Genomic DNA, 24,701 nt, shown 5'->3' with positions numbered 1-24,701 from the left:
AGCAGAAGGAAAGCAGGCCTGGCTGCGCCCAGCTCGGGGAAACCGCCGGAGGCGCTGGCCTCGGCCTCTGTGGAGCACTCTCGTGGCCACGGCCGGGGCGGGTCTCTGCGAACGACTGGTCCCCACCGTGGACCATTTATTCACATTCCCAGCATGTTATAAACCGACAACAGCATGGGCACGACTTAGGGTCCACACCTTCCTCCTCCAGGCAAGGGTGAAGTACTTCCCAGGCATGACCTCCTTCATGGTCACAGCTCTGCCAGGGAGGCATGACTCCCAAATGACAGTTGTGGAAACTGAGGCTGATAAAACCAGGCCTCACTCTGCCTCACCCCCTGGGCTCACTCGAATGACACCTTGACTTCCCAAGAGATAACTTGCAATCCAGAGGGTAAATGCAACGGTTTATACATTTGTTCTGTTTTGTACAAGAGATCAGTTCTGGTGACGAGCAGTCCCCACCCCTCCCCGGGGAGGACTTCATCTTGTGTTTCATCTGCACTTCATCCCCATTGCCGGTGACAATCACAAGGCAGGCCCTCCCGCAAGGAGATCCCGCTGGCGCCCTTTCTCCACCATCCCCTCTGAGCATCCGCCTTCCCAGTGTCCATCACCCCAATTTCACATTCCCAGTGCAGTGAGCTCTCTCTCCGTTCTGTGCCTCACACACTTAGTCGTCGGCCTAGAATGTGCTTCTTCCACTCCTTCTGATGCAACAGTCTTTCAAGATCTGCTGGATGAAGCTATTACCTCCCAGGGAGGCCGCACCCCACTCTGGGCTAGGGAGTGGGGGGTCTGTAGTTCCTTACTTTGTGCTTCTCCATGACTGAGCACTCACCCTACCAGAGCACTTTCACCGTCCTCCGAGAATGCCTCGTCATTGCACAGAACTTCCTGAAGCACCTAGTGTGGGCCGGGGAAGCTGTGAGGCCCTGAGGCTATGCACCCTCTGCGAGCAGCCTGGTGGGGAAGAGTGGCCCTGACAGTGACCACCGTGCTGGGAATTACTGGGTTATGGATCTGCCTTGAGAGTCTTCTCCCGACAGTGAACAGGTGTTACATACATCCTCACGTCCCCCACACAGTGACCTTCAGAGGGCTGGTTAGCTAACAGACCACTAGGCAGAAAGAACAGGAACGTCCTAAGAAGAAACTGAAAAGATCTACAAACCTACAAAACAGTCCTCAATACTCAATCTCACCACTGGGGGCAATGCTCAGGGAGGCCACCGAGAGTCACTGCCCATCCCCCGACAGGCACCTGAACCGTCAAACCAGACCCGGTGGAGCATGTGCAGAGCAGCTCCAGATTGCCACAGGAAACCAGGTTACCGTGACGCAGGAAGGCGTGAACATACACACCCTACAATTCAGCAATTCCCCTTCCAGACCTGGGTACGCGTACGCGGGGTTCACTGTTACTTTACTCGTGACAGCTCCCAGCCTGGAAGCATCCCGAATGCCCAAGAAAAGTAACATGGATGACGGGTGGCCCATGCCAATGATGGGATACTGGGCAGATGTGAAAGAACTGTAACCACGTGCACTGAGCTGAGGAATGATCGCAACAGGACAGCGACGGACGAAGTCACACACATCACCCTGTCTGGTTCCAGGTGCATGAAGTCCCAAACCAGGCCGAGCTGCAGCAGGCGCTGCATGAAAGCCAGGACGGGCTCCCCTCTGGGAGGAAGGAGGGTGTTCTGACGGGGACGGGATATTCCAGTGCGGGCGCTGCTCTAGAGCTTGACGTGGGTGGCGGCGACGGTGACTGGCTGCTTTCCCACGGTTCGCAAAGTGACACGCTTGCGCTTTATGCACATTTCTGCACGGAGGTGCTACACGTCACAACCTGAAAACGTTCAGAACAACCACAAACCCTCCCCACCGTCCTTCCAGCCTGTCTCCCTTTCCAGGTAAGTGAAATGTGTTCGGTCTTACCTCGGTGTTCCTGCCTTCCAGCTAAACAACCCCACAGCCTTTGACCCTGTACGAGACTGCTCTGGCAAAGCCTGTCACAACAGCTGTGTAGGGGAAGCTGTGCCACTGCCACCCTGGTCCCGTTCAGGCTGACACAGGACGCAGTGCTGAAGCGGAAGGGGACATGAGCTCCCAAGGGGTTGGCGCGTGCCGTGTAACAGCAGCGGCTGCCGTCCTCGGTCTCCCCCCGGGCCCCCCCCCCCCCCGTGACTGCTTCGGCTCCCAGGCGCTTGTGAGGTGCTGATGTCAATCTCTGTGCTGTTCTACTGTAAGGGCTCGACAAGTTGGATGGAGCACTTTTAAAAAATGAACCAAAAGTAACATGTCAATTGCAGAAAATGTCAGAAAATGCAAACTGACCTCAGTCCCCTGCTGTTCATTCACCAGTGCCTACCTTTCCCGTGCTTCCTCTGGGCATAAAGGCACCAAGAACACACAGGTGCTCCCCTCTGGGGGCCCCTGAGTGTCTGCTTGTGAGGTAACCCCAAATGTAAGTCCTCCTGTTTCTGTACCACCTAGGGCTCCTTTCTAGCAACCAACTAAATGCCTAATGAGAGTTACCATCTAAAATAAGGCATGCGTGAAACAGCCCCCCGCCCCGTACTCTCAAAGCTTGCCTTCCACGTAACACTGCCAAGCTCTGGCTCCCTGTGTGCCTCCAGGGGCCTGCACCCCCCAATGGTGGGGAAGGATGCGATATCATCTGGGCTCCCGGGGTGGTTTTAGTCTCCAATCTCCGTTATCTTTGCTTCTTGACTATAAATGTTAGTCTGGCTTTGGAATGATTAATTTGACTTGTTATGTACGACCTGACTGTGTGCAGGGATGCATATTTACAACAGTCCTTTTAGTCCCTCATTTCCTGTAGCCGGGCCTCATGCACATACGGGCTACATCCAAATGCAAACTCCTTCAGTATTTGCTCAGACAGCCACGCTGCAACAGAAATGCTCTGCCTGTGAGTGTTTGCTACTTAACCTGCGACATGTTATTAAAGGGGTAATAAATTACTAAGTTACTTTTAACTACCAGAGCATCGTTTCAGAACAGGACACGTACATAAATAAACTCCTGTTTTGTTTTGTTTGTTTTTTCAAGATTTTATTTATTTACTTGACAGAGACAGAGCACAAGCAGGGGGAAGGGTAGAGGGAGAGGGAGAAGCAGGTTCCCTGCTGAGCAGGGGGCCCTTCACCGACTGAGACCCCCAGGTGTCCCAATAAACTCCTGTTCTTGTCCTAACTCCTAGGAAATCCATACTAAGCAATTTACAGAGCTGCGAAGCATGCATGTGCTGCCTGCCTTTTTGGTTGTCGTTTCTCTTCAGTTCTGGGTTTTTGATTTCACGGAAACAGCTACTGCCATAGCAACAGAATCGCAACCTTCTCGGGGTCTTCCCACAAGAGCCCCACTTGCTCTGATAACCCATAAGGCTTTCTGCGCACAGACCGGTGACTTGCCCAGCGGTGAGGAGTGCTCTGCACTTGTATTTATGCTGACGGCTGGTGTTCATGACTAGACTGGCTCTTGAAGTTACAGTAAGGTAAGCGATGCCTCAAGTACCGCAGAAGCCACAGGGGTCGCTAATAGCGCCTCCACTAGGAGCACCTGCCTGTGCCCAAGCAGAATTTCCATAAATGAAAGAAAAGTGGTATTTACCAACTATCTACAGGCGCCAGGCGTTGAGACAGCAAGTGTCATCGGACGTGAGAGATACAGGATTAGTAATAATGTCAAAACCGTGTAAGAATAATGGCTAGCAGGCCTGTGCTAAATATTTCACATGGTAGTTAACTGTCGACACATACTTTGTCTTATAAAACCCCCCAAGATGACCTTCTTGTGACTTTATGCATCAAGCCCTGACACCTTCAGTCTGCCTCTCCTACACCAGACTGGCCGGGCACATGGCATATGATTGACTTCTAGTTTGGCTCCTGGCCCACATTTGGGCTCCTTGAGTCAGGGTCCAAAGGGGGGGACCTCCCATGCACTCCTGGCCTTCTCGTCTTCCCTAGGACCCAGCCTGCGAGTGGATGGACTCGGTCCCAGCTTCCTGCAGGACGAATGTCCCCATCTCCATGGTCTACAGGAGGCAGAGGGACGGGTACAGCCCTGTGCACGGCAGGCTTGCCTCTTCCCCGCAGCTCTGCACTGTTTCCTGGGTAAGCAGCTGATGTCACCAACAGCCAATCGCTGGACAGCCGTTTGCCAAACGGCCAATTCCTTGAATGACCAATTTACTAAATAAACATTACGCTGACTTGACTTTTTTCTTTAAGCATTTTTTTTCTTTGTGCAGTTTTTAATTCTGTCTTCATAATAGTCTTAGAAGAAATGTGCTCTGTCCTTGTCCCTGTTGCTGTAGAGCTGGGGACCAAAGAGGAGACTGGGTTGAGGGCTCCTGTAGAAATCTCAGTGGACTTTCTGGACGCTGAACTAGTGTCTTTTCCAGGTGTCTACAGTGTTATTGCCAAAGGGAATGAAAAAGGCTTTGCTATTCCTAACGCATGTCTTTAGAAGCTTTTCCTTCAGTACTGACGGTTTCCCAAACGTCCCCAACCACACTGAGGAGAAGGCAAGTGCAGAGAGGTCTGAAGAGGCCGACCTTGGAGACGGGAGTGACGCTGCCACAAGGTAAGCAATGAGGGCAGCCCCTGGGAAGAGGAAGAGCTTCTCCCCGACAGCCCCTGCGGGGAGCCCACCCTCTCACACCGTGACTTCAGCCCGAGGACACGGCTTTCAGATCTTTGGCCTCCAGACCTCTGTTGTTTTGAGCCACCAAATTTGCAGCTCTGGGAAGCGAAGACACCATCCTTGATGGTCAGGGCCAACCAGGGAGCTCCGAGTGCAAACGAGCAGAGACCCTGCTCTGCAGCCAGGGATGTGCGCGTCAGAAGGGACGCGCGCACAGCCCCGTCTCCACCTGTTGGTTAGACCAGACAGTACACCTTTCTCACTACTGTCCGGCAGAATTAGACTCTCGTTTCACTCGAAAACATATAACAATAAAGCAACAGCCAATATCATATTTAAAATGGGTCGGGCATTCCCAGTAAAAGGAGAAACTAAGGAGGGCCACCATTACTACTATTACCTTATTTCTTCAATTCCGAGACGCACCCTAACATTTCTGATACTGTCATGTGAATTACAATGCGTGGTACACTTCATATGGTAGTCCTCGAAAGCTATTCTGAACCAGTAGCGTGCTCTATGCTAATCAGTCTTAGAGTGAAAGAAATATGGTATTAAACATTTTTTGGAAATTCTAGCATATAATGGAAAACAGAAATAGGAGATAAACTTAAAAGTAAAGAAAAAACATTATGTGCAGATAAAACCAAAACTCTAATTGATCGCAGAATGAAAAACTCTTAGAAACCAATGGCAAAGAACATGGCTGGATATAAGAAAAATATACAAAACACAACTTCCTCCTTACATGTAGCATAAAAATACTATATTCTTAACAGCAAATAAATTTTAAAAAGGAGGGAGAAACATCTAGGAATAATCTCAAGGAATGTTAACAGCCTCCATGTGGAAAAGTATAAAACCCTGCTGAAGGATATATGTCTTAAACAGAAGGATACACCAACCCTGCATGTGACGGTGGAACAGTTCTGCATGCCAACGAGAGTCAAACTGAATAACAGTTCACTGCAAATTCTAATGAGGTTAGAGCGGTAAGGAGTGGATATCTAAGGAATCCATGGCAGCACTGGTATCATACAAGAACGGAGCTACAGACTGACAGCAGAGCCACATGCCCTAAATAGACCTCAGTGTGTGTACGGGTCCAGTGCTCGACAGGAAGCCAAAAGCAGCAGTGAGTGGAAGAAGGGTATGTCAAAACATGGAGCTCAGCCAATTCGTTGGCTTTTCTGGGGAAAAAAATCTATTTACAGTCTTGCCTTATATCAATAAGCTAGCATAAATTACAAATGGATTAAAGGATTATCTGTATTTTAAATAAAAACACTAAAAAACAAAGTCAGTATATATGACTTATTTCACAGCAATGAAAGATACCAGAAAGGAGAAGGACATCTGTTTGCTGCAGATAAGTTTTGTACTTCAAAAAATATGACACCGTTTGAAAATAAGTTTAAAAATATGTTAGTAAAAAAAATGAAAACAGGGAGGGAACCACTATTGCAACACAGATGCAAGACAGAGCTCCTGAGTATCTCTGTACGTCCGTCGGCTACTTAAACAACGTAGCGCATACAGACGCAGGGCTCACGCGGGCCAGCACTGCGCTGTAGCCTTGAATCCCCACAATCACCTACGACAGACACTACTGCTGTCCCCATGTTGCAGAAGAGGAAACTGAGGCCGACCAAAGCTACAGAGGTCGTTCAAGGTAACAGTCAGCAGGTGCCAGAGCCCGGCTTCAGACTCAGGCATTCTGGCTCCAAACCAGGTGCTCTTGGCCACGACACTAAGCTGTCCCCATGAAAACTATATTCAAAAAAAAGTATCTCACACACTCACAAGTACAAATGCCTGTCAAACACCTGGGAAAATACTCAATCGTACTAATAACTAACGACATGAAAATGTAGTATGATCTATGTCTTCATTCATAACATTGGTAATAAAAAATGAGATTACTCAGTGCTAGTTGGGGACTCCATGCTTACCTTCACAATCTAATCTTGGATTCTAGGAATCCACTCTGGCCCTATCCAAAATGTTCTCAGATATGATTAGGTCATTGCCATCTCCCTTCTTTAAACCCTTTATGGCTACCCACTGGTCTTTGGATAAAGGCCCAAGGTCCTAACGAGGTCTGCAGTTATGCCCCCACTTCCTGACCAAGCCTCCTTTAATCAGACTTCACAAAACTCACCTTCCATTCTGTTTGTCCCACAGCCACAGAGCATTCTTGCAGCTTTGAAAAAGCCAAGTCAACCCTGTTTTCTCCTCAAGTCCTGTCCCTACCCGAGGGCAGAAGGCATATAAACTACACTAGCCATAACCTAGGCAAGCCTTCCTCATGGTTGTTGTCACTAGCTGACCATTCGATTACTCATAGTGTCTGTCTCTCCCGAGCACTGCGAGTCTTACAGCCCCGTGACCCAGCTCAGGGCTCTGGCGATAGAAGCTGGTCAACAACTGTCTGTAGAGCAAGTATATACCAACGATGGGAGCAAAGCCGAGGCGGGGGAAGGAGACGGTGGGGAGAGGAGGAGAACAGGCACTTCACTTCACTGGAGGTAGGACCAATGACAGGCTCCACTGTTTTATAAGGTGACCTGACGTTGTGCATCAAATGTCTTAAATGTCCATAACCTCAGTTAATAGTTGACAACAATTATCATTAATAATATAATCGTAGGGGCACCTGGGTGGCTCAGTCAGTGGAGGGTCCAAGTCTTGGTCTCAGCTCAGGTTTTGATCTCAGGGTCATGAGTTTGAGCCCTGTGTTGGGCTCCATGCTGGGCATGGAACCTACTTGAAAAAAATGTAATCCTATTACTAGTTGTTATTAATAACCATAATAATAAAATCATAAAAATCTACCTTGAGGAAGAGAATCTGAAATCTCGTATGAAAAGTTATGTTTGCTACGATATTGTTTACAACAGGGAAAAACCTGAAAACAGCTCTAATGTCTACAACTGGAGGCATGGTCATGTAGATTCTGGAACAATCATGCATTACACAACACAGAAAAGTGGTATTGACAGAGTTAATGCCATGGAAAATGTTTAAATCATAATAAGTGAACAGAACACGAAACTGCAAATAGAGAACAATTTTAGCTTTGGGAAACAACATGCCTGAGTGGGAAGTATTGCTGACCACCTGCCCTAAAACTAAGCCTTTCTTTCTGAGACAGTCCTGGTTCTGTCCACTTTCCTGAGGCCAGACTCCCTCCCCAGACCCAGAGGGGGGATTGCAATTCCTCTAATAACCTCGTCTCGGCCACTCCGTTTTTCTTGCCAGTGATACAAGTGACAGTTCTGGCCAAGAACACACAACAAGCTGTCTGGGTTTCCTGTAATGAAGGTCCCTTGCGGTGGACAGGCGATGTGCTGAGGTGGCAGACTGGAAGCCTGGCTGGGACGCTGCCGAGCGGCTGAATCAACCAAGGCCAGAGCCAACGAGCTTGCGGTGCAGGCGACACGGCACTGTGTGAGAGACACCAACACGTATGGGTGTACAGGGTTACCAGGGATCTTACTCATTTCACAGTTTCCTACAATTTTCAAGTTTTCTATTAGAAAGCATCTATCACCCCAGAAATGGAGGGGTCAGTAAGAATAAAAAGATAAATACAAATGGCATGAAGCTTGTCCTTAAGAAGCTCAGAGTCTAGTCATGGAAGCAGCCGTGTAAATAAATGATTAAAATATCATGTGGCACCACTATACGACATCACGTCACTTCCCAGCTAACGGTATAGCTAAAATAAACAACTCACAATATGTAAACTGAGTCAGGACATGGAGCCAGCGGACTCTCTGACACCGTGGGTGGCGACACGAAATGCAGCCGCCACTTGGGAAGCTGTCTGGCAGCTCCTTCCAGGCGAAGACCCGACTAGGCTCCTACGGCAGCCGCGCTCCCGGGTCCTCGCCACGGAGAACACACAGAAACGGCCACAAAGAGACCGACGGAGAGTGCTCCCAGAGCCGGGGCTAAGACGGGCGTCTTGGGTGCCTAACGGGTACAGAGTTTCAGATTTGCAAGAGAAGTAGTTCTGGATGTTTCACGATGCGAAGTTGGTAACACTATTGCACCGTACGCTTGAAATGTAAGACAGTAAATTTCACGTTATGTGCTTTGTACCCTCAATAAAAACGAAGAGAAATATTCACAGAGCTTATTCTTAAAAGCCCTAAACTGTAAACAAACTGAATGTCTGTCACGTGGTGAGTGCACACACTGCTGTATATTCACACAGAGGGCAACGTCTGAGCCCAACTTCGAGAAGCCGCACACACAAGGGCGTGCTGCGGAATCCCATTTATGTGAGACTTTAGAGCAGCGGAACTAGTCCATGGGGGTGACAGACCTCAGAGCAGTGGTGGCCTCTGGGGACAGGGATGACGAGGAAGGGGCATGAGGGAACTTTCTGGGGTGATGGGAATGTTTTATTTTCCTGATCTGGATGGTGATTAAATGGTACATATTTGTCATATTGGTCAATATTCGTTGAAATATTTGCTATTATATATAATCGTATCATAATAAAAAAGAATCTTAGGGAAACAGTGGGATGAGGGAATTGGAAGGGGCTAAACTCATCCTCTTGGCTACGCACCAAAAAGCTGCCAGTGGGACAAGAGCGTCTTACGGTAGCCCAGCAGCCACCGACAACGCCGCCCATGCTGCGGCTCAGGCACGTGCTAAGAACACAAAAGTGCGAGAGCGCACGTACATTCCAACCTCAGGCTCACAGACTCCTAGGCTTTGACCGTCTAGTAAATGCCTTTAAAAAGGAAAAATAGATGATAGATACACTAGTGTAATATAAAATAAAACATAGACCGACCTTCATCTAATTCAAACTGATTTTATTTAAAACATTACACAATACTTTCATCAAATATATTTTGTTAAAATTGGAAATAAAAGTGAATATTAGCTCCTTAAGGTAATAAAAAAGCAAAACATAAAATACTAGAATACAGAATGAAGACAAAACATTTTAAAGCTTACAAGCAAAGGAAGAAATCAAAACGTACAAAATCTCTCTACAGAATAATGAAAAATAGGTTTTGTAGGTTTAATGAAAAAGCCAAAAGTAGATGGCAAACAACAAATTAGAAAAATATTCACAGCAAATAAGTTTTCTGTTTGTTTTTATCATGAGCACATACTCGGGTTTTTTAGGGAATTTGTGTAATTTATAAAAAAATAACTTAAATGCAATTAAGTGAATAGACAAATATTAACTGAGTATTTAAAAAATAGAAAAAAATGGTAAGCATATGCAAAAAGAATTTAAACTTAATCATAACAAAAGATGCAAATTAAAGCCAGACAATGTAGTGAATATTTTCCTTTTTTAGTTAAAATACCCAGTCCTGGGGTGGGCAGGCTGCGACAGGACAGGCGCACAGAGCGCTGGGCGTGGCAGTGGACATGGGGACTCACTTCTCTGGAAGCGCGTAGGGACTACACCTGGTCCGCGGCAGGCGGAAGTGAGTGTGGTCTTAAACACCAGCCCCCCAAGTCTCCACTGCTACCACAACTACTGGTGTGTGTGAAAAGAAGAAACAAAAGGGAGTGGGCATGGCCTGGACAGGGTTCCCAGAAGGGAAAGCCCGGTCACCTGGGAAGATGGATGTGGTCTGCGGGGTGCTGGGCACAGAGGTGGGCCTTCCCTGGGAAAGGCTGAAAGACCCAACACCTGAGAAACCCTGTTCTGGTGGGTTCATGTCCCAGGGAGCAGTGGTGGGTGCAGAAGCACCCTGGCCACAGGACAGGAAAGGAGTGTGGACGGGCATGCAGAGCGTGGCTACATCTGGGTGACGACCAAAGGAGCGACGTACGGGGAGGTCTACGTAGTGATACTGTGTACACACACGGATCTGTACATGTAATTTCACCTCTTCAGTGGCTACAACTAAAGACCTCCCCAGGAAGGAGGCACAGAACACAGGCGGTAGCGCCGCCTCCAGAGGCGGGGGATGAGCTGCACGGAGGGTCTCATTGCTGGCAGAATTTTCTAATTGGGTTTTTTTTTTCCCCCTAAGATTTTAAGTCATCTCCACACCCAATGTGGGGCTAGAACCCCCCCCCCCCCGCCACCGCCTCTCTGAGATCAAGAGTTATCTGCTCCTCTGACCAAGCCATCCAGCCGGCCCTCTAATTGAGATATTCCGGCCTTTCTTGAGTGTTTGGTATTTAAAAAGAAAAAAAAAAGTTTTAAAGTTCACAACCCTTGTTCCCAAAACTCCAGTCGAAGAATGAGTTATTTATAAAAGGCTTAGAACAGTGCCTGGCACATTGTAAGTGCTCAAATAAATGTTTTAAAAATAAATACCCTAAGAAAAAGGACTCAAATTATGGAAAAAGCCTTCATATACAACCTATCATCACCGAGAAAGGTTTGAGTGTGGAGGGAAACATTTCACAGGGTGGAATTTCCATGTGGCTTCTCCTTGGGGCCTGACCCTTGGCCTGTGCAGGACCTGGGAAGAGGTTCTGCCTTTCCAGGGTGGGCCCGCAGTACTGGAGGTTACAGACATTTACTGTATCTACTGTGCAGACTGGAGTCCTCATCAACATGATGTCAGCATTTCTCCCTGTGGGCAGATTTTCATTCATTCATTTAATAAACATTTATTGAGCACACAGTACGTGCAGGCGCTGTCCTCGGTCCTAGAGACACAGCAGTAAATGAAACAAAAATCCTTTCCTCGCTGCTATTTTCACGAAGTTGATGTTCTAACGAGGAGAGATAGGCAATAAACAAATCAATACACATAAACTGGTTATAAGTGCTGAGAAGAGAACTAATGCCAACGAAGGATGGGAGTAACCAAATCTGTAAGAGGGCTGTGTTCAGGGGTTTACCCACGAACAGGAGAGAAGGGGGCCTAACTCACTGATGGAAGTCAAGGATGGCTTCCGGAAGGAGAAGCAGGATCTGAGTCCAGAAGGCAGTCAGTAGCATGCAGCCACTGCACAGGAGGCTCAGGGTCAGTGCCACAACACAGTACAAACACAGCCACAACTCGACGGACACACAAAATCAGGGGGGCTCGTGCCAGTCAGAAGGCTCTGGAAGGGCCTCAAAGAGTGGGATACGGGTGTGTGTGCGAACACACATGCATACAGTAGTCATTCCATGTGGTTATGGAGGAGCAATTTACTCCTTCCTCCCAGGAGTAGGCCTGTGACACACACCTGACCAACCATGGCGTCCCTGTCTCCTTGGCCACTACAATTAGTTTATAATGCAGGAGAGAGCTGTAAAGTCACTGGCTTGGGGCTGCCAGTGCTCAGCTTTTTCAGCGCGTCTAGAGAAACCAGCAGGAGAAGATGAGGCCAGTAAACAAAAAGGAGCAGAGAAAGGCAGGGCCAAGAGAGTTTTCATGACATTCTTTCAGCCTTATGATCCAGCCATACCTGAAACTCATCTTTGGACTTCCTACTTAAATGATCACAGGGTGCTGGGGGGGCTCTTTTTTGCTTCGGTTAGTTTACGGTGGGTTTCTGCCATTCGCAACTGGATTAATATGCCCTTTTGGGGGGGAAAGAGCTTCACTGTGTACGTAGTGGTGATGGGGTACATTCGGAAGGGAGGACAGACTGTGAGAGTTTCTCCCATTAAGTCTGATACAAACAGTGAACTAGGTGGCTTTGAGGCATCTGGAAGGTATAGAAGCAGCAACGACAGGTCCTTGGGTGTGTGCGTAAGTTACAGTCTACATGGACGAGTAATATAAATCTGTGAGTTTAGATAATCCACTCTATGGCCCGAAGTCATCTTCAAAGAACTAACACAGAACAGCTGATCAAAGACACCAAGAATATCATCTGTTTAAAACCAGTTTACTATTTCCACATTAATGCACATCAGTCACAGGTCTTTCCCAAATATTTAATGTTGCCACAAACTTGTATTTTGAACTCTGTACCCTATACCAAACAATCACCCAGTGTTCTCCAGAAACCTTAACTCAGGCGGCTGGACCCATTATGGTCCAGTTCTAACAGGTGTTAAAGCAAAATAAACTGCTGTGTCTCAGGAGATCACTATCGACGCCCAAAACTCAGATCCTCTTGTTCACATATCTGAAAGCTCTGATCAGCTGGTCACAGATAATGATATCAATCCGGTCTGAAATACAGCTTCAAATCTTTAAATCCATGAATAAGAAAGATGCTCATATTATCCCATTACCGTATAAGACCAGCTAACTTAAGGACGCCTCTGTGTATTAAGAAATGGGTCTCATTCTGGCAGAAATAACAATACCTCAAGATTTTTTCTTCTTTCCACAGGTATTTACCAGATACCTACTGTGTGCCCACGATCCCAGCACTGTGTGCCCACGATCCCAGCACTGTGTGCCCACGATCCCAGCACTGTGTGCCCATGAGCCTTTCCTTTTTCTCTGGGTGAAAAGGCCAAATCTCGGTTCACATCTGGACAATGCTGGGTAGAATGTAAAATAAAAGATAATTTATCACTGAACAATTTGAAATATTATTCTTTCAGCAAATACTGGCCCTCTGAACTCCACTTATGCCTCCCTTGCCCCATTACCCCAGGTTCATGCTACTAGGACTCTAGTCACTGAAAAAGAACCACCCTGAGAAGCCTGGGTTCCAGTTCTGCCATTAACTAGTGTCAGGATTTTGGCCGAGACTAATCTTCCGCATCTGAAAAATGGGGATATGCTTACTTACTGCGCTGGGTCGCGGGAGGTATCAAATTAGTGGATGTAATGTGTTCTGTACAGTGTCAGGCACATAGCAAGTGCTCAATAAAGAGAAGCTATAATTAAGTGAGGCCTTAACTTATTTCTAGTTCTAAAATTTTATGAGGTCTTTAGTAGAGAAATTATGGGTTTTGAGATTCCTTCTTCTACTACCCCCCCAAGTCGGCTTCATCACATCTGGCAGAACAGCAAACACCCAAAATAGCAAAAAGCTCCCCCGCTTCTCAATCAGCAGTACCCAAGGGAAGCCTTCAGCAAGGGAGCAAGTTCAAGTGCCTGGGTGCTGTATCCTTACTAATAATAGCTTGACACTTCAAATTCTGACAATAGCCCTGCGAGGCAGATATAATGACCCTCATTTTGTCGGTAAGACCGAGTAGGAGAAGTTAAATAACTCACTGAATGTAACACAGACGGCCAACGGCAGACCTGACTCCAAAGTTCATGCCCATTTCCACTCTTATTCCTCTGCTTCCCAAACAGCAAGCACGCAACTGTTTGTTTAAATAACGACAAAGATATTTCGGGAGCTCTGAAACGATGGGAACGAGCCTTCTTTGGTAAAGAAAGAAGTTGGCACCATCACTCCCGTTTGCTCGACAAGGTGATGCCCCTGCGTCCTGCGCTCCCCGTGACCTCCCCGGCCTCCCTCCCCGGCAGCAGCGCAGGCCTCTGTGCGCGAGTCTGCTACCTGAGAAGCTCGGCCTCCGGCGTCTCGGCCAAGCGCCTGCTGGGGCTCCCCCGCGCTGCACTGAAGACCCAATGACAGGTATCCCTTTTTGAAGGTAAGTCTCCCAAACTCTGACATCACACGGAACACCTGCGGCAGGCTTACCCTCTAGCGGGGCCAGAGAACCACGCCGAGCAGACGGAGGGCGGAGGACAGGGCGGTGACGCAACTAGGCCTCCTGCAGCAGGGCCAGGCCGAGGGACCGCGCGGTGGCCGCGACCCGCAGCGGGCTGTCCGCGGCGGACGCCCACGCCTTCCCCGCGGAAGGCACGCAGGGGCCGCGCGGGCTGCTCCGGGGCTGCGGTGCGGGCGCAGGCGGGTCCCGGCGGGGAGACGCAGGGCGGTGCGGACACGGACGAGCCCCGGTGCCCCGCGTCCAGCCGCTGTCCGCGCCGAGCGCAGCAGCGCCGGCGGTACCCAGCTGCTGGGCTCCGATGGCACGCGCGCCAGAGCATCCGCGCGCGCACCGGGAGCGCCCGGGCATACACACACGCGCGCGCGCGCACACACGGGGACCACGCGCCCGGGCGCACGCGCACGCACACCCTCCGCCGGGCGCGCTCCCCTGGGCCCCCTCCCCCGAAGCCCCCCTCCCTCAGCGGCTTGGGTCGGGAAGGGTGTGCGGAGAAGGAAACAGCCTCCTTACCGGGTGCGGTGATCCTCCGGGCCGCGGCGCGACCCCAGAGGCTGCCACGGCCGCAGACCCTCCCCGCCCGCCCCCACCACGTAGCCGCGCCGCCGCAGCCGCCGGGAATCAATGGCCCGGTCGCCCAGTGGTGACGTCACGGCGCGCCGGGCGTGGGCGGCAGCACCACGTGACCGCCGTCTCTTTTGTCTGCGTCGTGGCTGCCGGGGCTTTGCTGCCGGTTGTTGTTGGGGGCTCGCTGGGGGTCAGGTGCCGGGCTGGGGAGGCCGCAGGTGAGCTCCCGGCCGTTGCCCACGTGCTCGGCCGAGCCTGCGCGGTATGAGGGTACCATGGCTGTTTTAGAGAGCCTCAAGGACGCAGGATCCATTGCTAAGACGTGGTCCTTGGATGGCTCGTTTACATTACTGTATTTAAAAGTCACACGATGAGGGGCGCCTGGGGGACTCAGGCGGTTAAACCCCTGTCTCGGTCTCAGCTCAGGTCTCGATCGATCTCAGGCTCCCGAGTTCAAGCCCCGCCCTGGGCTGTAGCCTGCTTAAAAAAAAAAAAAGGGGTGAACATCCCCTTTAACGGGCCCGCTCAGCCTCCGACCCAAGAACTAAAATACTGCCGATGACTTTCATGACTGGTTACGTGGTTCCCGAGCTCTGCTACTGCCTCCCCCTCCGAAGTTATTTGCATCCTGATTTGTGTTCACACAACTCTTACATTGTTTTAACTTACTTTTCACATTTATAGTCATTATTAAGCAACGTAGTAGTTTCTGTTGCTTTTTTAACTTATGTCCAGCATTCTGGACTTATTTCATAAACATGTTACGGAGTTCATTCAGGCTGCTTGAGAAACCCCAGATTTGGAAACAACAGAAATTTATTTCTCACGGGTTTTTTTTAATTGATTGATTTCAGGGCACGAGTGGGGGGAGGGGCAGAGGGAGAGAATCTTCAACCAGAGGTTCCCCCCNGGGGCCCCCCCCCCCCCCCCGCCGCAGTGCAGAGTCCCGGGTGGGGCTCATCCCAAGATCCTGAGATCAGGACTTGAGCCGAAACCAAGAGTCTGGTGCCCAGCTGACTGAGCCACCTGTGCGCCCCCGTTTCTCAGTTCTGAAGGCTGGAAGCAGGTGGCAGCACGCTCCACTTCCCGGTGACGGACTTCTGGTACGGCGAGGCCTAGGGACCTACGTGGGGGTTCCTTCTCAGGCAGCCAGTCCCACTCAAGAATGCTGCCACTTCCTAATACTATCTCATTGGGCACTAGGGTTTCAACAGACGGATCCTGGGGGCATAAACACTGACCTAAGATTCATTGCATTTCTCTCATTTTCACTGCTACATACTAGTCCAACATGTGAGTGTCTCATTATTTATCCATTCTCCGGCTGCTGAACATTTATGGAATTTCTAGTTTTTTGCTATTTCCAACAGTGCTGTTATGAGCATGGCCTTTGTTCTGTACGAACATTTCTCTTAGGTGTATTCACCTGAGAGTACAATTGATGGGGCTGGGTGTGTCAGTGTTTAACTTTTTAGGACGGTGTCCTATCTTTAGTCAAAGTGGTTATGTCAGTTTACACTTCTACTAGCATCCATATCTTCCCTAATGCTTCAGACTTCTCGATCAGGGGCAATGAAATGAGAGTTAAATGGCGTCTCATCCCAGCCCTCTTGACTGTCCCTGAGGTTAAGCATCTCATATGTTGGCCATCTGTATAGTTGCTTTACTGTGAAATGTCAGAGTCTGGGGCTGGAGGGATTTCAGGGCGGGTGAAGGACAAAGATGTGTCCACGAGGTGGCAGTAACACACACACAGGCTTTCTCTGGGCGGGCTTTGACAGATTGGTATGTGGGAAGTCCCTCGCAGAACCAGACAACCCAGAGACTTCGGGGCATCTAGAAGGAGAGGAGGGCGAGGAAATCCCCAGGGTTAGATGACCGTGCTCTGCAGCCCAGCAGGAGGTCTCTGGGTCGGAAAGCTACTGAAGGGCACCAGCAGTTTGGGGTCTTCACAGCCACAGGGCTTATTCAATCTGTGACTAGCAGGTGTCCCTCGCAGTTTCCTGAAGGATGCAAAACAGGCAGGTGGCTCTAAATGGCTAAAAGCCTGCTTGTTGGGGGCTGTGTTCAAAACAACTGGATGCGTACAAATTTGAGCTTGGTACTAACTGGCAGGTGTTGACTTATAGGTCCCAGTCTGTTGCATAGAAAAAGAAACTGGGGTCTGATACACAGAGGCCATCCGTGGCTCTCTTTTATAACACCCAGTTCATGTCTTCTGCTCATTTTTTTTTTAGTGGATTGTACTGAACACAACTTCTTTGTTAGTTATATGTGTTGCAAGTTTCTTCTCTCATATGTGGCTGGTCTTTTCACTTCCAATTTTGATAAATACATGTTCTTAACTTCGAGTTTATAAATATTTATTCTGTTTTTTTTCCCATCCTAATGTACATTAACTTACTCTTCTAAAAATATTTATTTTTGCTTTTGACATTTGAATTCTTATGCTCTCTGGAATTTAGTTTATGGTTTTACTTTTTACATACAAACAACCCCCCCCCCCAGGTTTTTTGTTTTTTGTTTGTTTATTTTGTTTTTTTACTAGGCTCACTTTTCCCAACTGACTGTCATGCCAACTTGGACATATATTAACATTCCATTTATGTATGGCTGTATTTCTAAACTGCCTCTTCTGTTCTACTGGACAATTTGTCTATCTTAGTGTCCACACCACACTGTTTAATTACCATGGCTATATAAAAAGTCTTGATTATTTAGTAGGGAAAATGTTCCTTATTTTTCATCTTCTATCTGGGCTATTCTTGGTCCTATGTTTTTCTACATATTTTAGAATAAGCTTCTCAAGTTGCACAGACACATGCACAACACCTGTTGGGATTTTAATTGGCATTGCAGTGAATATACATATCAGTTTTGATAGAATTCCCATCTTTATGATTCCGAGTCTTCCAATTCATAAACAAGGGGTAGCTATCTCTTTAGTAGGTCTTCATTAGTGTCTTTCCAGTGAAGATTTGCTGTTTTCTGTGTTCAGATCTTGCACATTTTGTGTTGGGCTTATTCCTAGATACTTTGTAGTTTTTATTGCTATTTTAAGTGATAGCCTTTAAATTGATACTTTGTAATAGTTTGTTGTTAGAGTAGAAATAAATAGGAGTTTTGTAAATTGATATTGTATCCAGCCACCTTGTTGGATACAACAATTTGTTGTTGATTTTAATAATTTCTATTCTTTCTAATCATTTGCTTATTGATTCTTTTGGGTTTTCTATATAAACACTCACTGTATGAAAATTATGTCAGTTCCAGTCATTTTGCTTTTTATTTTTCTTAAAGTATAACACTGGCTAGGACCTCTAGTATAATGTCAATAGAAATGGTAATATCTTCTTGACATTCTTGACTTGGGCACTTTACTCGATCCTGATTTTTGAAAAGGAGATTTAGAATTATTTTGTAGGTTTTTTTGGTAAATAAATTTAGAATGGTATTTTTATAGGCTTTTTGTAAATCCCCTTTGTCAAAGAGGGGTCTCTTATTCCTAGTTTACTGAAAATTTTTTATTTTGAGTGGATATTGAATTTAATCAAAGTTTTCCTTTGTCTATTGAGATAATCATATTTTTCTCACCCTTTAATATATTAATATGATAAATGACATTTATAGACATCATAGACTTCCTAGTATTAAATTATCCTTGCATTCTTTTTTTTTTTTTAAGATTTTATTTATTTATTTGAGAGAGAGCACAAGAGCAAGCGCAGCCAGGCCGAGGGGCAGAGGGAGAGGGAGAAGCAGACTCCCCACTGAGCAGGGAGCCTAATGCTGGGCTTCATCCCAGGACTCTGAGATCACGACCTGAGCCGAAGGCAGACGCTTAACCAATGGAGCCACCCAGGCGCCCTTATCCTTGCATTCTTAGGATAAACTGGTCGACCATAAAGTATGACCAGTTTTGTCCGCTATCGTACTCAGCTTATATGCTGCGTAGGGTATTTGCATTCGTGTGAATGAACAAAATGGGCTTGTGATTTTCCTTTCTCATTTCGCTTTCATCTGTGTTTTAAGGCTCAAGGAATGATACAAGGAGTATTCTATTTATATGTCCTCTGGAAGAATTTGAATAAGATTGGAATGCTCTTTCCCTTCAAGTTTCAGTAGCATTCACCTATAAAACTGTCTAGGATGGGCATTTTCTTTGCGGGAAGATTTTTATTTATTTTTATTTTTAAAGTAAACTCCATGCCCAGTTTGGGGCTCCAACTCATGACCTCAAGACCAAGAGTTGCACAGTTTACCGACTAAGCCAGCCAGGAGCCCCTGTGGGAAGATTTTAAAATACTGCTTTCATTTCTTTCATACTTATGGGACTGTTTAGATAACTTATTTCTCTTTGAAGTTCTTTAAGTAATTTGTTTCTATGGATTTTTCCATTTCATCTAAGATTTAACATTTATGCATGGAGTTGTTGGTTGTGTTCTCTTCTTAATCTCGCCTGTGTTTACAGTTATTTCTCCTTTTTCTTTTTTTTTTTAACAAATTTTTTTAAAAGATTTTATTTATTTATTTGACAGAGATAGAGACAGACAGCCAGCGAGAGAGGGAATAGAAGCAGGGGGAGCAGGAGAGGAAGAAGCAGGCTCACAGCGGAGGAGCCTGATGTGGGGCTCGATCCCAGAACGCTGGGATGACGCCCTGAGCCAAAGGCAGACGCTTAACCACTGTGCCACCCAGGCGCCCCTATTTCTCCTTTTTCACTTATCATATTTCTTGTAGTAGACTGTGTTACTGTTCCCTCAGTATTTGCTCCCCGTCTTGTAAGGGGACTAGACATCCCCACCTATTGTCCTGTGATTTGAAGTGCCTCCTGTGTGAGGGGTATGCACACCACCCAGCTGACAATGCCTCCAGTCAAAATGACATCATATCCAAGCAGAAACATTAAAAGCTACCATGTGTGTTTGCCGTAGCCCTCTTGATCTTTCTCTCTTCCGTGAAGATGGCATGTACCTGGGGATCCCAGAATGGAGACAACGTGTGGAGGGAAGTCTGACGGTGGATCTGTAGTTGACATACGCAGCTGGCAAAAAATAAGTGAGAGTTGGGATTTTGTCGGTTGCCACAGCATGTTATAGTGAAAACTTACTGACGAATTATTCATCTATACCTTCTACTATCTCTTTTCTTAGATAAATCATTCAAAGATTATTTTGTCAGCCTTGTCACGGAACCAACTTTTGGCTTTGTTGATTTTCTCTACTGTATCTTGGTTTTCTATTTCATTTTTTAAAAAAGATTTTATTTATTCGAAAGAGATAGAGACAGCCAGCGAGAGAGGGAACACAAGCAGGGGGAGAGGGAGAGGAAGAAGCAGGCTCATAGCAGAGGAGCCCGACGTGGGGCTCGATCCCATAACGCCGGGATCACGCCCTGAGCCGAAGGCAGACGCCCAACCACTGCGCCACCCAGGCGCCCCTCTATTTCATTTTCTATTTCTGTTTCTGCCCTTATAATGATCATCTCTTTCCTTCCACTTTCTTTGGGTTTATTCTGTTTGTCTTCTGCTTAGTTTTTGTGCTTAGTTCATTAATTTTTAGCCTTCCCCCCCTTATATAAAAAGCATTTAAGGCAATAAGTTTCCTTTGAAGCACTACTTTTCATATCCCACAGTTGATGTTGTTGTGTAAGTAAGCTCTGTGCCCAACGTGGGGCTTGAACTTGTGACCTTGAGATAGAGAGTGGTGTGCTCTACCACCTGAGCTAAGCAGGCACCTCTCCCACGGGTTTTGATAGATACTGTTTTCATTACCATTAAGTTGTAAAATGTATTTAAGTTTTTATTATGGTTTCTTCTTTGACTAAAGCATGTTTTTTAATGTCAAAATCTATAGAAATATTTATTTTATTTTTAAAGATTTTATTTATTTATTTGACAGAGGGAGAGAGAGCACAAGCAGGGGGAGGGGCAGCCAGAGGGAGGAGCAGGCTCCCCGCTGAGCAGGGAGCCCAACTCAGGGCTTGATCCCAGACCCTGGGATCACGACCTGAGCCAAAGGCAGACACTGAACTGAGTCACCCAGGTACCCCAATCTGTGGAGATTTTAAAATAACTTCTAAATACTTGCATTGTGGTCAGAACGTAGTTTTTGTAATACTGTTCTTTGAAATTTGTTGATTTCTATCTGCTTGGATCACCAGTCATAGATAAAGACATGTTGAAAAATCTCCTACAGTGGTAGATTTGTCAATTTCTCCTTGTAGTTTTTATCAATTAATACTCTCTATATTTTAAACATATTTCATTAGGTGCCTATATATGCAGAATTGTGTTATAATATTTGGTTAATTAAATCTGATGTCATTAAAACAGTTATCTTTTTCTATTTCTTTAATGCTCTTTATCTCAAGGCTTATACTGTCTCATCTTACGATGGCCAAACCAAGCTTACTTTAGTGAAGAGTTGCTTGGGATACCGTTTTGGTCCTGTGAGTTTCAACCTTTTTAAGTTCTTTTGCTTTAGATGTACTCACATTGATAGTTGGATTTTTGAAAAATCTTATCTGACAATCTCTGTTTTGTGACTGTCAATTTTTGGTTCGCATATATTTATTGTAATTCTTGATAAATTCCGTTTTTGATTCTGTTTTAATTTTTGATTTCTATTTGTTCTATGTATTTTGTTTCTAGCTTTTTTCTTTCTTGCATTCTTATTTTTGGATTAACTGAATTCTTTTTTTTAAAGATTTATTTATTTATTTTAGAGAGAGCAAGAGAGAGCATTGGTGGGGAGCAGAGGGCGAGAGAGAATCTCAAACACGGTCCGGGCTTAGCATGGAGCCTGATGTGGGATTTGATCTCATGACCCTGAGGTCATGTCCCGAGCTGAATCAAGAGTCTGATGCTGAGCCACCCAGGTGCACCTGACTGAGTTCTTTTTGAAACTTTTTTTCTACTCCATGTTTTTCTTTCTTAAGATTTGGAATTATGCTTCCTCTTTTTTTTTTTTTAGTGGTTATTCTTGTAAGTTATCATATATTTTAATTTAACAAGGTCTAAAGTTTAAACACAAAGTTGACACTCTCTTCTGGACAGTACAAGAGCTCTAGAATACTTCATCTCTTTGCTTACCCCTTCTGACTAATACAGAACTGTTGTCTAATTTTTTGTTTCTGTCTTTTCTTTTTAACTCCACAAGTCAGTCATTATCATATGTTTGTTTGGGTTCATATACAGAGAAAGTAGAGCCAACATGAGGATTAGTTTACAAACTAGCTGCCACTTAGTGCAACTGGGATAGCTCCATCTAATGGGACCATCCTCCAAGAAGCCATATAAAGTGTGTCTCAGGAAAGTGTGCCTAGGAATATTTTAAAATATCTTCAATCACTCAGTAAATTCTCCTGTGTAAGAGAAGAGAGGAACTTTCCTATGAGTCCTGTTTTCCTTCTGTCCTGAGGGTTAATCCCCCGCCCTTCTGTGTTGTGCTTGTGTGACCCTTGGCATCTGATGATTCAGCGTCGATGGGTGGCCATAGAGCGGGAGGAAAGGGGCATTGCGGTTTGGCAGGGAGGAGGAGGGCAGTGTGCGCCGGCAGGGGCATGGTCGGAGCCTATGCAGAGGTGGTCCCAGCAGGTGGCTGGAGCTGAAACGAAGGGTTCTGGAGAAGGGTGAGGCCGAGGGACTGAAGTAGCGCACATGATGAAAACTAAAGAGGGAGAATGCATTTCAGAGGCACAGTTGGGGGAAAAGCACGAACCCCTGAAGAGATGCAGTAATAGCAATTTCTCTCCAGATGAGGAGTCCCTTCATGTGAACTCCCGTAAATGGGTCTTTACTTTTGTGAGCCTCTTCCGTCATCTGAGGTTGGATATACATGAGTTTGAACCCCTAGCGTTAGGAGTAAGTGGAAGTAGAGGGAGCAAGCTGCCAGGAGCGTGTGTGGGCACAGACGTTCTTGCTGGGGCAGTTTGGGAGAGACAAAACGAAGGCAAAGAAAAGTCTTTGAAATGGCCTGTCTCAGCAGCCCTGCAGAAATGCTACTAAACAGGTGAGGACATCTAAGAGCTGGTTCAGAGTGTTCTCCTGTTTTCTGATGGTTCTCAAAGTTATTATTGGCAGAATTTTTCATTTGAGAGAAAGTTTGAGAAATACCTCTGGGTGCTCTTAAGGGCTTCCTTTTTCAAACTCACTGAAGTAGGTAAGAGTAAATAAAAATCATGCAAACATGTTTCAAACCAGATTGTATCAGGTCAGGGAGAATTAGAAAGGCTGGGTAAAGTATTTCTAGAATGTCTGTCTAAAAGCTCGGAAAACTACCAAGACAGTAAAGCATATGTGGGCCAAGACGCTGCAGGAAAGGGAGTCCCATGGAGGGAGACCAACACTTGGCCCCACTTGAGCTCTGTGCCAATTCTAGAGTTGAAGCTGAGAGGAGGAGAAGAGCTTCTGGAAGTTTCACAGGGGAGATGATCCCTGGAGTTCAGGGCTCATCAGTGAGAAGGGGTGAGAAGGGGTCCTGGCAAACATCCCAGGGTTCCCGTTGGACCCCAGGAACAATGATGAACCCAAATGACCTCCTCTCACAAAGACGGAAATCCAGCTTGCGTCAACTCAATCTTGGGTTCATTCAGGTGGTTTACCCCTGCCCTAACCCCTCCTATAAACAAGAATGAACCCTCTCTGGGTGAACACAGTCCAGTCCTTCAAAGGGTCTCTATCCTTTTTTTGTCCATTAGGTCTAGCACTCAATGAAAAATAGACATATGAAACAGAGGAGACTTTACCAAAATCTTGGAGACAAGTTGCATAAAGAAAGATCCCTCTGGGTAGATGCCGGTACTAAAGTTATCACACCCAGACTTCAAGATAACTGTAGTTCGTGTGTTCTGGAAATTAAATTATAAGATGGACAATTTCAGGAGAGAACTGGAGACTGTAAAATAAGAACCAAATGGAAACTCTAGAACTGAACAATGTCATGACAGACACTAATAATAGATGGGCTTAACTGTTGCTTAGCATATACAAAATAAAAGAAAGCAAATATTGTAACACTAATATTACATAAAGGAGATTTTAATGTCGAGAGCAAGATAGAAGGAAATGAAGAGGAATATATTTTTTTAAGATTTTATTTATTTACTTGAGAGAGAGAGAGAGAAAACAAGCAGGGGGAGCAGCAGAGGGAGAGGGAGAACAAGGCCCCCTGCTGAGCAGGGAGCCCAATGCAGGACTTGATCCTAGGACCTGAACAGAAGGCAGATGCTTAACTGACTGAGCCACCCAGGCATCCCCTGAAGAGGAGTATTTCATGATGATAATGAGGTCAGTTCACTAAGAAGATATAACAGTATAAAATTAGTAAATACCTAAGAACAAAACATCAGAATATGGAAAAAAGAAACAGTGGGATAGCTAAAGTGAGAGAGGAGTCATCTGTTGCAGTGGGAGACTCCAGCACACCTCTCTCACTCACCAGAAGACTGAAGACAAGACAAGGCACAGCAGGTAAGTGTTGGCCTGCAACGATTGCAGGATGCACATGCTTTTCAAGTGCTAGAACATTCTAGAACATTTGCCAAAGTTGGCTATATATTCGACCATAAAGCAACTCAGCAATTGTTGAATGATTGAGATCAAACCGAGAATATCCTCTGGCCACAGAGCAATTAGTTTAGAAATCAGTAACAAACAAGAGAACTAAAATACCCCACAGGTTTAGAAATCAAGCGACACACTTCTGAATACCTGATGGAGGGATCCAGTCACACTGGAGATGAACATATATTTTGGTTTTTTTTGTGGGTTTTTTTGTTTTTTTAAAGATTTTTTTATTTATTTGACAGAGATAGACACAGCCAGCGAGAGAGGGAACACAAGCAGGGGGAGTGGGAGGGGAAGAAGCAGGCT

At 46.3% G+C, this 24,701-nt stretch overlaps 1 protein-coding gene and 1 long non-coding RNA gene across 6 annotated transcripts; one reads left to right on the top strand and one right to left on the bottom strand.

The window, feature by feature from the left end:
• Positions 1 to 727: 727 nt before the first annotated feature.
• On the top strand, positions 728 to 5,670 carry LOC105238995. The gene is made up of 5 exons (XR_004627478.1): positions 728 to 1,919; positions 3,233 to 3,526; positions 4,002 to 4,148; positions 4,439 to 4,620; positions 5,572 to 5,670. It is a non-coding gene; the product is annotated as an uncharacterized LOC105238995 (long non-coding RNA).
• LOC105238996 lies at positions 4,528 to 14,868 on the bottom strand. 5 transcript variants are annotated; one of them, XM_034667530.1, is made up of 5 exons: positions 14,233 to 14,732; positions 13,797 to 13,929; positions 12,977 to 13,111; positions 7,911 to 8,126; positions 4,528 to 4,909 (listed from the first exon to the last, which is right to left on the bottom strand). In XM_034667530.1, the coding sequence occupies exons 1-5, from the start codon at positions 14,580 to 14,582 to the stop codon at positions 4,877 to 4,879; spliced, it is 867 nt and encodes a 288-aa protein (XP_034523421.1). In that variant the 5' UTR covers positions 14,583 to 14,732; the 3' UTR covers positions 4,528 to 4,876. The 5 variants fall into 5 exon arrangements, 2 of the variants coding, with proteins under 2 accessions (XP_034523421.1, XP_034523420.1); XM_034667529.1 differs by having other exon boundaries at positions 4,528 to 8,126; positions 14,233 to 14,734; XR_002143364.2 differs by lacking the exons at positions 4,528 to 4,909; positions 7,911 to 8,126 and adding an exon at positions 9,592 to 11,252 and having other exon boundaries at positions 14,233 to 14,721.
• Positions 14,869 to 24,701: the final 9,833 nt, after the last annotated feature.

Source organism: Ailuropoda melanoleuca, chromosome 8, assembly GCF_002007445.2.
Source record: "Ailuropoda melanoleuca isolate Jingjing chromosome 8, ASM200744v2, whole genome shotgun sequence".
Classification (NCBI taxonomy): domain Eukaryota; kingdom Metazoa; phylum Chordata; class Mammalia; order Carnivora; family Ursidae; genus Ailuropoda; species Ailuropoda melanoleuca.
Note: the sequence above shows the minus strand (reverse complement) of the source record. Positions and strands in the feature narration are given on the sequence as shown.